General features: G+C 46.8%; 1 protein-coding gene across 2 annotated transcripts; it reads left to right on the forward strand.

Annotated features, from left to right (window-relative positions):
• The first annotated feature begins 4,982 nt into the window (after positions 1–4,982).
• CUNH16orf54 (chromosome unknown C16orf54 homolog) lies at positions 4,983–10,887 on the forward strand. 2 transcript variants are annotated; one of them, XM_023741034.1, is made up of 3 exons: positions 4,983–5,829; positions 6,224–6,309; positions 6,963–10,887. In XM_023741034.1, the coding sequence occupies exon 3, from the start codon at positions 6,963–6,965 to the stop codon at positions 7,635–7,637; it is 675 nt and encodes a 224-aa protein (XP_023596802.1). In that variant the 5' UTR covers positions 4,983–5,829; positions 6,224–6,309; the 3' UTR covers positions 7,638–10,887. The 2 variants fall into 2 exon arrangements, with proteins under 2 accessions (XP_023596802.1, XP_004386717.1); XM_004386660.2 differs by lacking the exon at positions 4,983–5,829 and having other exon boundaries at positions 6,203–6,309.
• Positions 10,888–11,482: the final 595 nt, after the last annotated feature.

Consider the following 11,482-nt stretch of genomic DNA (forward strand, 5'->3'; position numbering starts at 1 on the left):
TGGGTTTGGAGCCAGATTGGGAAGGGATTTCAACTTTGTTGGCAGCAGTAGGCCCTCCCTCAAAGATTTTCAAGCAGGAAGGTGATAGGATCAGATCTGTCTTTTTAAAGGAATATCCTGGGAAAGACTACAATGGAGGAGAACTGAGAGGAAGAGCAACTGTATCAGGAAGCTATTGAAGCAGACGGTGTAAGAACCTAAACTAAGGTGGCGGCTGTGGATGGAGAGAGCAGACATTTCTGCGAGGTTTTTGCCATACACAATCACCGCAACCAGCTGACTGCTGAAAGGGGTGAAGAGAGGGAAGGATTCCAGCATATCCTGAAGGTTTCTGGCTTAGCAAACTGGGCAAGTCATGGCGCCATTAATTCAGACAGACATAAAGGAGAACAGGTTTAAAGAGAGATGATTAGTTTTCTTTCTTTTTTTAAACTTTTTATTATGAAATATTACACAAATATAGACAAGCAAAAAATGTATTGTGTGGTATGAGTAATTATAAAGTCTATTGACTTTGAGTTACTGTCATGGATTGAATTGTGTCCCCCAAAAATATCTGTCAACTTGGCTAGGTCATGATTGTCTACCATTTTGTCATCTGATGTGATTTCCCTGTGTGTTGTAAATCCTATCACTATGATGTAATGAGATGGATTAGTGACTGTTATATTGATGAGATCTGCAAGATTAGATAGTGTCTTAAGCTAATCTCTTTTGAGATATAAAAGACAGAAGTGAGCAGAGACACATGCGGACTGCATACTACCAACAAAGCTATACCAGGAGCAGAGCACGTCCTTTGGACCTGAGATTCCTGTGCTGAGATGCTCCCAGACCAAAGGAAGGCATCACAAGGACCTTCCTCCAGAGCCAAGAGAGAGAGAAAGCCTTCCCCTGGAGCTGGCACCCTGAATTCGGACTTGTAGCCTACTGGACGTGATAGAATAAACTTTTCTTTGTTAAAGCCATCCACTTGCAGTATTTCTGTTATAGCAGCACAGGATGACCAAGACAGTTACTATGAGATCTAGCAGGAATTTGGCAATTCTGTTCTGGAGACCAGGAAAGAGGCCTAGCATTATATTAATTAGTGTTTTTTTGATTGCAAGTCACAGAAACCCAACCTAAACTTAAACACAAAGGAAAACGTATTATAAAGATAAAGGAACCCAAGGACAGGAATATAGCTGGTGTTATGGACTGAATCGTGTTGCCCAAAAATATGTGCTGTAAATCCTAACCCCTATACCTGTGATGTAATCCCATTTGGGAATAGGGTTGTGTTATGTTAATGAGGCCATATCTGTGTAGGTTGTGTCTTAAGCCAATCACTTTTGAGATATAAAAAGAGCAAATTCTGCAGAACAGTACTATGTTGTTTATGAATACATCCTTTCGTAGTTAAAGTGTGAGATTAAGGATAGGAAGAATAACACCAACTTGAGATTCAAGGTTACCTTTGGGATAGAAGGATAACAATTAATTGCAGAGACGGTACTTCGACCATCCCTGTAAACTTTTATTTCACCAAAAAAACTGAAGCAAAGATAACACAAAATTAACCCGTATCGAAGTTAACCCATATCAGAGTTAACCCGTATCGAAGTTAACCCGTATCAGAGTTAACCTGTATCGAAGTTAACCTGTATCAGAGTTAACCCGCATCGAAGTTAACCTGTATCAGAGTTGGGCAGTAGTTAATTGGGTGTCTGATTTATTTTTTGTCTGTAGAGTTTCTATATGGGAAATCTTTTATGATTTAAAGACAGGCAAAACATCATAAATGACCAATTCATATATGTTAAGCAAGTAATAATGTATCCACAGGATGAAACGTCATGCCAGATTTAAAACTCATAACATCAAAGGATATCTAGGGATACGGGGAAATGCTCAAGATACATTTGATGTGAAAGGGAAGGTGAGAAAATAATTTATAGTGGGGACATGTTTTCTTTTCAAATGTATATATTGCTCCACTTTCCCACATCTATCATCGATCAAAGTGAAGATAAGGACCAACTTGTTAACCTGGGCTGCGTATGAGTAGTGTGACTATAAATGATTTGTGTTTTCTTCTCTATACCAATTTTTATAATGAATACACACTCATTTTTATCAGAAAATAAATAATCTAATGAAAAAAAAAAGAGCAAATTAGGCACAGAAGCAAGGAAACACAGATGGGAGAAGATAGACGTCATGCCACATGAAGATCGCCATGGAACTGAGGAACAGAAGCTGAAAAGAGACAAGGACCTTCCCCCAGAGCTGACAGTCTTCCCCTAGAACCAGCGCCCTGGATTCTAACTTCCAGTCTCCTAAACTGTGAGAAAACAAATTTCTGTTAGTTAATGCTGCCCACTTGTGGTATTTCTGTTATAGCAGCACTAGGTAACTAAGACAGAACTGGGCATCAGGAAGAAATTGGCACCAGGGATTTGAACACCATCAGAACTCTCTCTCTCTTTGATGCTGCTTCTGCCGGCTCCTTCCACTTCTCTGGTCCACATGATGGGAAAGGGGGCCACTGACTGTTCCCAATTTGCTCATGTAATTGATTCAGTCACTCAGAGAATAACTCAGTCCCAGTTCTAAAATCCCCAGGGAAGGGACTAATTGACCTAGCATGTGACTAGGTGGGCGGTAACATTGTAGGGACATAAGAGCTCTTACTGCAACCATTCAGAACAATTTCTCCAATAGTGGTGCTAGACAGCTAATCCAACAGGTGTCCACTACCAGTGAAACTTTTGGGCCCCTCAGCGTATATAGATTACAACAGTGGTTCTCAACTTTGCTGCACATTGGAATCACCTGGAAAACCTTAAAAAATAGTGATACCTGGGTTTCCCCTGGCCACCCCCGACCCTGTGCAAGATTCTGATTTATTTGACTTGGGGTGTGGCCTGAGCATCAGGCTCTTTTACAACTGCCCAAGCGCTTCTAATGTGTAGCTAAGGTTGAGAACTGCTGGCTAGTGCAGTGTTTTTCAAACTTGAATGCACCTACAGAGCCCTGGTGGTGCAGCAGTTAAGCACTCAGTTGCTAACTAAAAAGTTGGCAGTTCAAACCCACCAGCCCCCTGCGGGAGAAAGCTGTGGCAGTCTACTTCCATAAAGATTACAGCCTTGGAAACCTTCTGGGGCAGTTCTACTCTGGCCTGTAGGGTCGCTATGAGTCGGAATTGACTCAACGGCACACAACAACATAGATCACGTGGGTGTCCTGATAAGATGTTGGTTCTGATTCAGCAGGTCTGGGTGGAGCCTGAGATTCTGCATTCTAATGTGCTTTCAGGTGACTCTGATGCGGATACTGATGCTTCAGACCACGATCTGGGCAGCAAGGTTCTAGTGCAATGCTGTCCAATGGAACTTTCTGTGATGATGGAAATATTCTATTCTGCACTGTCCAGTACAGTAGCCACTATCCACATGAGTCTATTAAGCACTTGAAATGTAATTAGACTGAAGAACTGAATGTTTAACGTATTTAATTTGAATTTGAAGAGCCTCATGTTGGCTACTGTATTGGGCAGCTGCAGTCTAGTGGATCTCACCAAGAGGGAGGGCGTATCTGAATCACCTGTGGGATTTCTCAACGGACTCTATGCTTTCCTGCTGCTACAGTCCTCTTAACCCTTCCCGATTCAGGCCCTAAAAAGGTGTAATAGAATCTGAGGAAGGAGAGCATAGGAATAAAGTGTGGACTCTTGAGACGGCCCAATAAGTGATTCTGAAGCACTGTCCTTACCCACATGGTGAGAACCACTGAAAGAGTGTTCTGGTTATCTACTGCTGTGTCACAAGTGTAGAGTGTCCCAGTTATCTACTGCTGTATCACAAGCCACCCCAAAACTTAGTGGCCTAAGACAATAACGTTTCTTTTTCTCAGAAATCTGTGTTTTGGGCAGGGCTCCGTGGAGGCATCTCATCTCTGCTCTAGTTGGCATCAGATGAAGTGGCTGGAAGGCTGGGGCTGGAATCATCTAAAGATTTGCTTACTCACATGTGTGGTAGTTGATGTTGCCTGTGAATTGGGACTCTAGCTGGGTTCAAAGAGTGAGCATGGAGAGAAAGAGAGAGCGAGCAAGTGAGCACTAGGTGGATGTTCTATATCCTGCTTCAAACCTAAGCTTGGAAGCCATGCTGTGTCATTTCTACTGCCTTCCATTCAGGAGCGAGTCTCTAGGGTCACTTAGAGGAGGGAAGAGGAAGCAGACTCCACCTTTTGATAGGAGGAGCGTCAAAGAGTTTGCGCACATGTTTTAAAAGCACCACACAGAGTTGGGAGCGATGAGTGCCGAGGACAGAACTCTGAGGAGTATCACTATTTTAGGAGGCAGCTGAGCCTCTTCCTGCTTAGACCTTCACAGCACACAAGATTTAGTAAATTGCAAGCACACGACAGCCCACAGTCAGCTCCCTAGTCTATGAAGAAACACTCTCACTGGTCCTCCAGGCCCAGCCAGGCTCAGCTCTGAACACCTGACCCCAGGAGCACCCCCTACCCAGAAGACACCCCCGATAGGCTTCTGACCCAGAGACTTTCTTATTGCACATGCTCACTGAGTAACTTCTCAATTCCTTTTTTCAGACATTCTTGAGTGGTGCGGTGGGAGGAGCCCAGGCCTGGGGGTCAGGACACTTGGGTTCTAACCACAACTATGTAAAAGCCTGTAAAAAAGAATATAGATTCATTTGGGAAATAATTTTCTTCTTTATGTTTCAATTTTCTACGATATTAGTTTAAAAAAACTTAAACTCCTTTTCATTAAGCAGTGAAAGATTTTTAAAAAAACCAAACCACACCCGATGCCGTTGAGTCGATTCCAACTCATAGCGATCCTCTAGGACAGAGTAGAACTGCCCTGCAGGGTTTCCAAGGCTGTAAATCTTTACCGGAGCAGATTGCCACATCTTCCTCCTGGGGAGTGGCTGGTGGGTTTGAACCACTGCTGACCTTTCAGTTAGCAGGCAAGAGCTTTAACCACTGTGGTACCAGGGCTCCTTAGTGAAAAGTAGTTAGGCGTCAAAACAGCCAGTTTGACGTCTTTGAAACAGAAAAATGATATCTGATCTTTCTAGTTTTTAATAAAGTTTACTCTTCTAGTTTTTTTTTTTTTTTAAGGATGATTTAATTAAAATAGAACTTATGTAACAATTTTCAGGTCTGATTTTAAAAAAGGCTTGAAATAAAATTCTAACGTGATCAGGTTTCTGCACATTTCGTGAGGCTCAGAGGCCTTGGGGCCATTCATTTCGTCCTGCCTCCCCGCCGCTGCAGTGCCTCCTGCCTCTCTGAGCACGTCTCTTCCTCAGAACCACCAGCAGAGAGTCCGGCTGCCTTGTGACCTTCTTTTGTAAGCTGCTAATATTTCACCATATTTTTGTAGTCTTTCACAGATGACTATCATTTTACAAAACAGCCTTTTAAAAGTGGCTGTTGTATTCAGGAAGCGTGCCAGATCAAGTACTTTCATTTGTGCTCCACCTCGCCTTGTCTCCCACATCCGCTGGTTGTGTAACTTTGGGCACATTACCTCCCTTCTTTAGGCCTCATTTTTTTCATTTGTTAATGAGTAAGTCAAACTAGACAATCTCTGAAAAGGCCCTGGAACCCAGACACTGATGACTTTCCTTACACCCTTCTCCAGCTTCCTGCCTGATGGCTCTTCCTGACCCCCGTCCTCAGCACCAAGAGAAAGGAACACAGATGGAAGACGTTTGGGGCTTCGGGTATTTTCCGACTCAAATTGGAGCTAAGCGGTCTGAAGATAAGGAGACTTATGTTCATTACGAGTATAGAGAAGGCTGAGCCAAGCAGGTAGGTGTGTGGCATGCTGGACGGCAGGGGCAGGTTTGGTGAGGGCCAGTGGGCAGACAGGCATGGTGAGCAACCTCCCAGGAGTTGACCGAGAAAGGTACCATGGAGCTCGGGCACGGAACAGGCTAGAGTGTCCATCTCCTCTTTCCTGGCCTTTGTGAATGTTCTGGGGCCTGGGGCCTAGCTATGGGGTGAGACTGAGTGTAACAGAGCCACTGCCCATTCCGGCCCCACCTCACTCCAGGAAATGCCTCCTCACCGCAGTGACCACATCCCCCCAGGTTGCCTTGGAAACATTCCACGGGGGCGGGGGAGTTGGGGCAGAGTTACTAAGCAACAGGTGGTGCCTTCCCTTCCACCCTCATCTGACACCAACTCTCTTTACACCTTTCAGGCAACTGTCCTGTGCCCTCCTGGCATGAGCAGGGAAGAGCCACTCTGAACGGTGAGAGAGGAGCCCTGGAGCTGACCAACAGTGAGGTAAGGGGTGCAGGAGGCCTTGCAGATGGATGGGGGGCCTGGGGCAGAGAGAGGTGGGCAGAGACAAACAGGAGATAGAGATAGGGCAGAGACTGTGCAAAGCTGGAGAGACAGGGACAGGTGCAGGGTGGCACTTGAGACCCAGCATGACAGCAGATTCAGTGGGCCTACAGAGGACAAGACCAGCTCCAAGAGAGTCTGTGAGGGGGCAAAGGTGGCCTGAGGAGAGGTGCACACACAGGGGCAGGGGCAGGTCCTGGAGGGCAGGTTCCCATTTCCTCACCCACCACTTCCTCTCTCCTGAAAGAACTTAGACAGGAAGCAAGAAGCCCTCGGGGCTCTTAAAGTTGTCTGCAGGACTCTAGGGTCTGGGTGGGGAATGATATTCTGGAAAGGGGCTGGGGGGTCTGAGCAGGACGGGCCTGGCTGCGGGCTGAGGTAGGTCTCTGCCTGTCTCTCTGGCCCCATTTGGATTTCTCTTGCCTTTTCTGAGTGCCCTATCTCCTCTGTCTCTGCCTGGGCCTGTCTCTCAGGCTAGACACTGGCCCCTCTCCTTGTCTCTCACTTTCTTTGACACTCGCTGTTTCTTTCCCTCTATCAATTGTGTCAACTCTTCCTCACTTGCTTCCTCTCCTGACCCCTGTGTCTCTCAGATGCCTTCAACTCCAGAGCAGCCCTCTGGGCACATGGAGGAGACCTCTGCGTCAGAGTCGGCCTCATGGGCCCCACTCCCCTGCGGGCCCTGTGTTCCCATCATGCTGACCCTGGCCTCCCTAGCTGCCCTCTTCCTGCTGACCACAGCTGTGTTGGCCGAACGCCTGTTCCGCCGCTCTCTCCGCCAAGACCCCAGCAACCACACCCCTACACTGGTCTGGCGCCCTGGAGGAGAGCTGTGGATTGAGCCTACGGGCACCCCCCGAGAGCGCTCCGAGGACTGGTACGGCTCTGCAGTCCCCTTGCTGACGGACCCGGCCCCAGAAACCCCCAACCCTGGGGGCACCTTGGAGGCCCGAGCTACAGCCCCATCTGCCCCTTCAGCCCCTTACGCCCCTCCCAGCGCCTTGGTCTCCCAGGCAGCACCCCAGGCCCCAGTCCGCAGCACCTTCTGGGTGCCCCAGCCCTGGGAGGAAAGGCCCCACAACCCAGGCATGGTGAGCTGGGCTGAGCCTGAGCTGAGGCCAGGGGCCAGTGTATTTTTGGGGAACCCTCAGAGCCGGAGGCAGCGGCCGGGCAGCCCTGAGCCCGACTGGGGCCTTCAGCCTCGGGTCACCCTGGAGCAGATCTCAGCTTTCTGGAGGCGTGAAGGCCGGACCAGCGTTGGGTTCTGAATGCCCAGGGCCTGGAGGACTGGCTACTGCTTTCTAGAGACCCATGAGGAAGGCCCTACAGCAAGGCTGATGCCTGAGGCCACCCAGGGAAGACTGCTTCTCCCAGGTCTTTTACTTCTGGATCTCAATTCCCTTGGACCTGGAGGGTGGGCAGGTGGGGTGTGGACAGGGCCTGGGAGGCAGGGGAAGCATCAAAGTGCCTCTGCTTAGCTGCTCGGGGCTGTGGCTCAGGGAATTGGGTGTGGGGGTGTACGATTCTGGGCCAGAGCCTGCAAGCCTACCTTCTAAATTAAGAACTCAAGATACCAGATAGGCAGGAAATTACATCAATCCCAGCCACTTTAGCCTTCCTGCAGTGTGCACCTCAGGTCTCGTCTGTCAGAGTAAAGGAGTCTCACAGATGCTAAAGAACAGACTACGTGTGATGATGACAAGTGTCAGCATGTTAGAGGGAGATGACAGGAGTCCAGCTCCCAAAATCCGTAAATCTTATCCCTCCTCAACGCTCATCCCCATGAAGTCCTCCAGAAAAATATATAAAGAGAGGACATGACCAGGCAAGGGAGCGTTTTATTACATATGAACTGTGGTTTTGACTCCTGAATTGCAATGAGGAACTTGGTGAGCCAAGCTGGAGGGGCTCCTCTTACCTGGAGTTGGAACCTAGAGTCAAAGAAGACCAACAGGCCGCCTCCGCCCAGCCTCATAAGGCCCCTGCACACATCTCGGCCTTCATGGTGAGGAAAGCCGAGCCAAGGAGAACTGAGTTTGAGTCAATGCAGAGACGTGAACTGTCCCAGGACAGGACAGTTCCCCAGATGTGGTCTTCAGGCCATCCTCCTACCAAGCCTGCTGGAGTGGGCCAGAGAAACAGCTTTGCCCAAGGACGGACCTACTTACAATGTTCCACTGCATAGAAACAGAGCCCCAAAATGCCGTTGGCCCTACTAGCCATCAGTATCAGCTGATCTCCCCTTTGGGGGAGGAGCCAGAGGATGGGGAGAGTGGAGAAAGTTTCCATTCCCCGGGGTCTGATTTTCCAAACTTCAGTCATGAACGTCAGGTGCTTTGCAATATCAGTTTGCCACCCGTACTATTATTTACCATGTTTTTCGTTAAATTGGCTTGCTGTTTGCTTAATAAATTTATTTTAAAAGGAATCTTTATTGTATCACTTCTGTAAATGGAAAACCAGTATCACTTGCCATAAACAGAAGGTAAAACATGAAAAAAAAATACAATGTACACAAAGTTCTTAAATTCTAGGTAGACAATGTTCCCTGCTGGAGACACTGAACTAGATACCTGTTCTTTCTTTGTTTAAAAAAACAGAGTGGGGTGGTGGAGATTAGCAAGTGTTAGATATTCTAGCACCAAACCAAAACCGTTCCCTGAAACTACTGAGAAGACTGAAAGCTCCTGTAAAAGGAACAGTGATTCTATGTTATTTAACGTTGGCTGGGAACACCCAACTTCACCAACACCTGGGGAAACACTCTCCTAGGCTGTGGCCAACACTCAGCTCTCTCTGCTCAGGAGGGCTGGGGAGCACTTGGAGCCTCAGGCTCCTCTCTAATTTCTTGGATACTGGAAGTTGAAGAAGCAGCCGAGGGAATGAGCAGCCTCCAGGCTGAGGGACGCCAGTGTCTGCAGACCAAGAGCCCTGTCCAACCCCTTCCGCCAGGTGCACTCATCCAGCATGGTTCTCAGAACCTGCTCAGGGCTAGGCCCTGGGAGAGGGAGGAGTCAGACCTGACCCCTGCCCTCAAGGAGCTCACAGACTCTCTAGAGTTTGGGAGATGGAGGTAGGTGGTAGGGGTGAGATAAGACACGGACACAGAACTGATACAAGACAGAGATCAGGGCTCCTGTCACTCATGAACTTGGTAACTATTTCATTTTTCATTATCATCATCAGCTGACAGGACTTGGTTGTGGGACTCCTTCCACCGGGAGTTAACAGTCTACCAGGTGTTCAGAACTTAGATGCCTATATGCTAAGTGTTCAGGAGAGGCAGTACATGGTGAAAGGGATTCCAGGGTACAAGGTCTCAGGCTCTTAGTCTGTCTTTATCATCCATTCACTTGGAAACTTCAGAAAAATAATTTTAAATTTGTTGGGCCTCATGTTCTTTATCTGAAAAACAAACAAGAAAATTGAAATTTGAACAAGATTCTCCACTAAGACTCTCCCAGCTGTGACATTTGAGGATGCTATAAAATAAAAGGTGAATGGATGGGTAGATAGATGGATGGATGAATCGGTGGATGATGAATGGGAGAATGGATGGGAGGATAGATAGATATTTGGATGGGAGAATGGATTGGTGGATGAATGAATGCATGGATGAGTGGATGGATAGATAGATAAAAGAATGGATGAATGAATGGATGCATGGATGGATATAATCTTCTTGAGACGGAGTCCGATTTGCTATTCCTAGTATCATCTTTATATTCCCAAACACAGAATGGTCTAAAACATCATAGGAGCCTGATGAAAGGGAATGATGAGTAAGTGGATGGATAAACAGATGTACAGTATTCATTTTACACCTTCTCCTTTATTTTCAGTCTCTCCCTCTAATTTTTAACACCATCTTATTACTTTCTCATGTGGATTCCTTCGTTTATGTTTTTAGGTATTTAAAACATATTTACTATATTATTTACTGAATTATTATCCAATAATTCTATTATCTGGAGTTCTAGGGTGGGAGCTAATGCTGCTGTTTGTTGTGTCTGTTTACTTTCATTGATGAAAGATTGTCTCCCCTTATGTTTTGGAATTTGGGGTTATGAACTTGACTTTAGCAGGACCTTATCAGTGGGAATCCATTTGGCCAGGTTTGAGGGTATGTCTCTCCAGAGAGGTTTTGTGTTTGCTTCTGCCAAGGGTGCTTTAGGGATATTACCAACCCTGGACAACTTTATTTGTTAATTTTATTTGGGCTTTCCAGGCCATGTAGGTAGTGTAAACTTGAACCCCAAGCCCAAGTGAGGGCAAGCCCTTGGTTATGAATTATCACGGCAGAACTTTTATTGCCACCAGTTCTCAGGGTGAGACAGATAAGGTTCTTTTGTGCTCCCCAGGCTGTTGAGTAGATTTTTCTAGTCCATTCTTTCACCAAGGGTGTTGCCTTTTAAGGGTCCCTGTAGTTTTCAAATCTCCAGGCAAGGCCTCATCTCCAATCCCTAAACCGCAAACCAAACCCATTGCCATTGAGTTGATTCCAACTCATAGCAACACTGTAAGGCAGAGTAGAACTGCCCCATAGGTTTTCCAAGGCTGTAAATCTTTATGGGAGAAGACTGCCACCTCTTTCTCCCACAGAGGGCTGGTGGGCTCAAACTACCAACCTTTCGGTTAGCAGCCAAGCACTTAACCACTGCGTCCTCAGGGCCTCCAAACCCTAGGTGTGTGTAAAATACGAGCCCCTTCATTACCAGGATCTGCAACCACCTAGGCAGCAGTCACAGCTCTGGCTTTCAATTTCCTCTTCAGTATGGCTCCCAGGGATTACTCTTACTTTCTTACAAACTCAGCTGTGCATTTCAAGGATGTCGGCTCAATTTTATGTAGCATTTTTAGGTGTTTCATGTTGTGGGTGTGCTTGTCAGGTTATCCCATTCATAATATTACAAAACACAGACTGGCTATTTCCTCATATAAACAAGTTCAAATCTCTCTCACCTTAAAACAACCAGCCAACCAACCACTAATTCTCCATCCCTCACCACATCTCTCTCTCACCTCCTTCACAGCCAAACTTCTGGGTCTGTCCTAGCAGTCTACATTTCCTTGTCTCTCACCACTTTGCAACCTGCTACAGGCTTGCGTCCCT

This window comes from Trichechus manatus, unplaced genomic scaffold (genome assembly GCF_000243295.1).
Source record: "Trichechus manatus latirostris isolate Lorelei unplaced genomic scaffold, TriManLat1.0 scaffold00170, whole genome shotgun sequence".
In the NCBI taxonomy this organism is placed as follows: domain Eukaryota; kingdom Metazoa; phylum Chordata; class Mammalia; order Sirenia; family Trichechidae; genus Trichechus; species Trichechus manatus.

Excerpts from the sequence above, each read along its gene's own strand:
- CUNH16orf54 (XM_023741034.1), top strand. The coding sequence starts at position 6,963 with ATGCCTTCAACTCCAGAGCAGCCCTCTGGGCACATGGAGGAGACCTCT.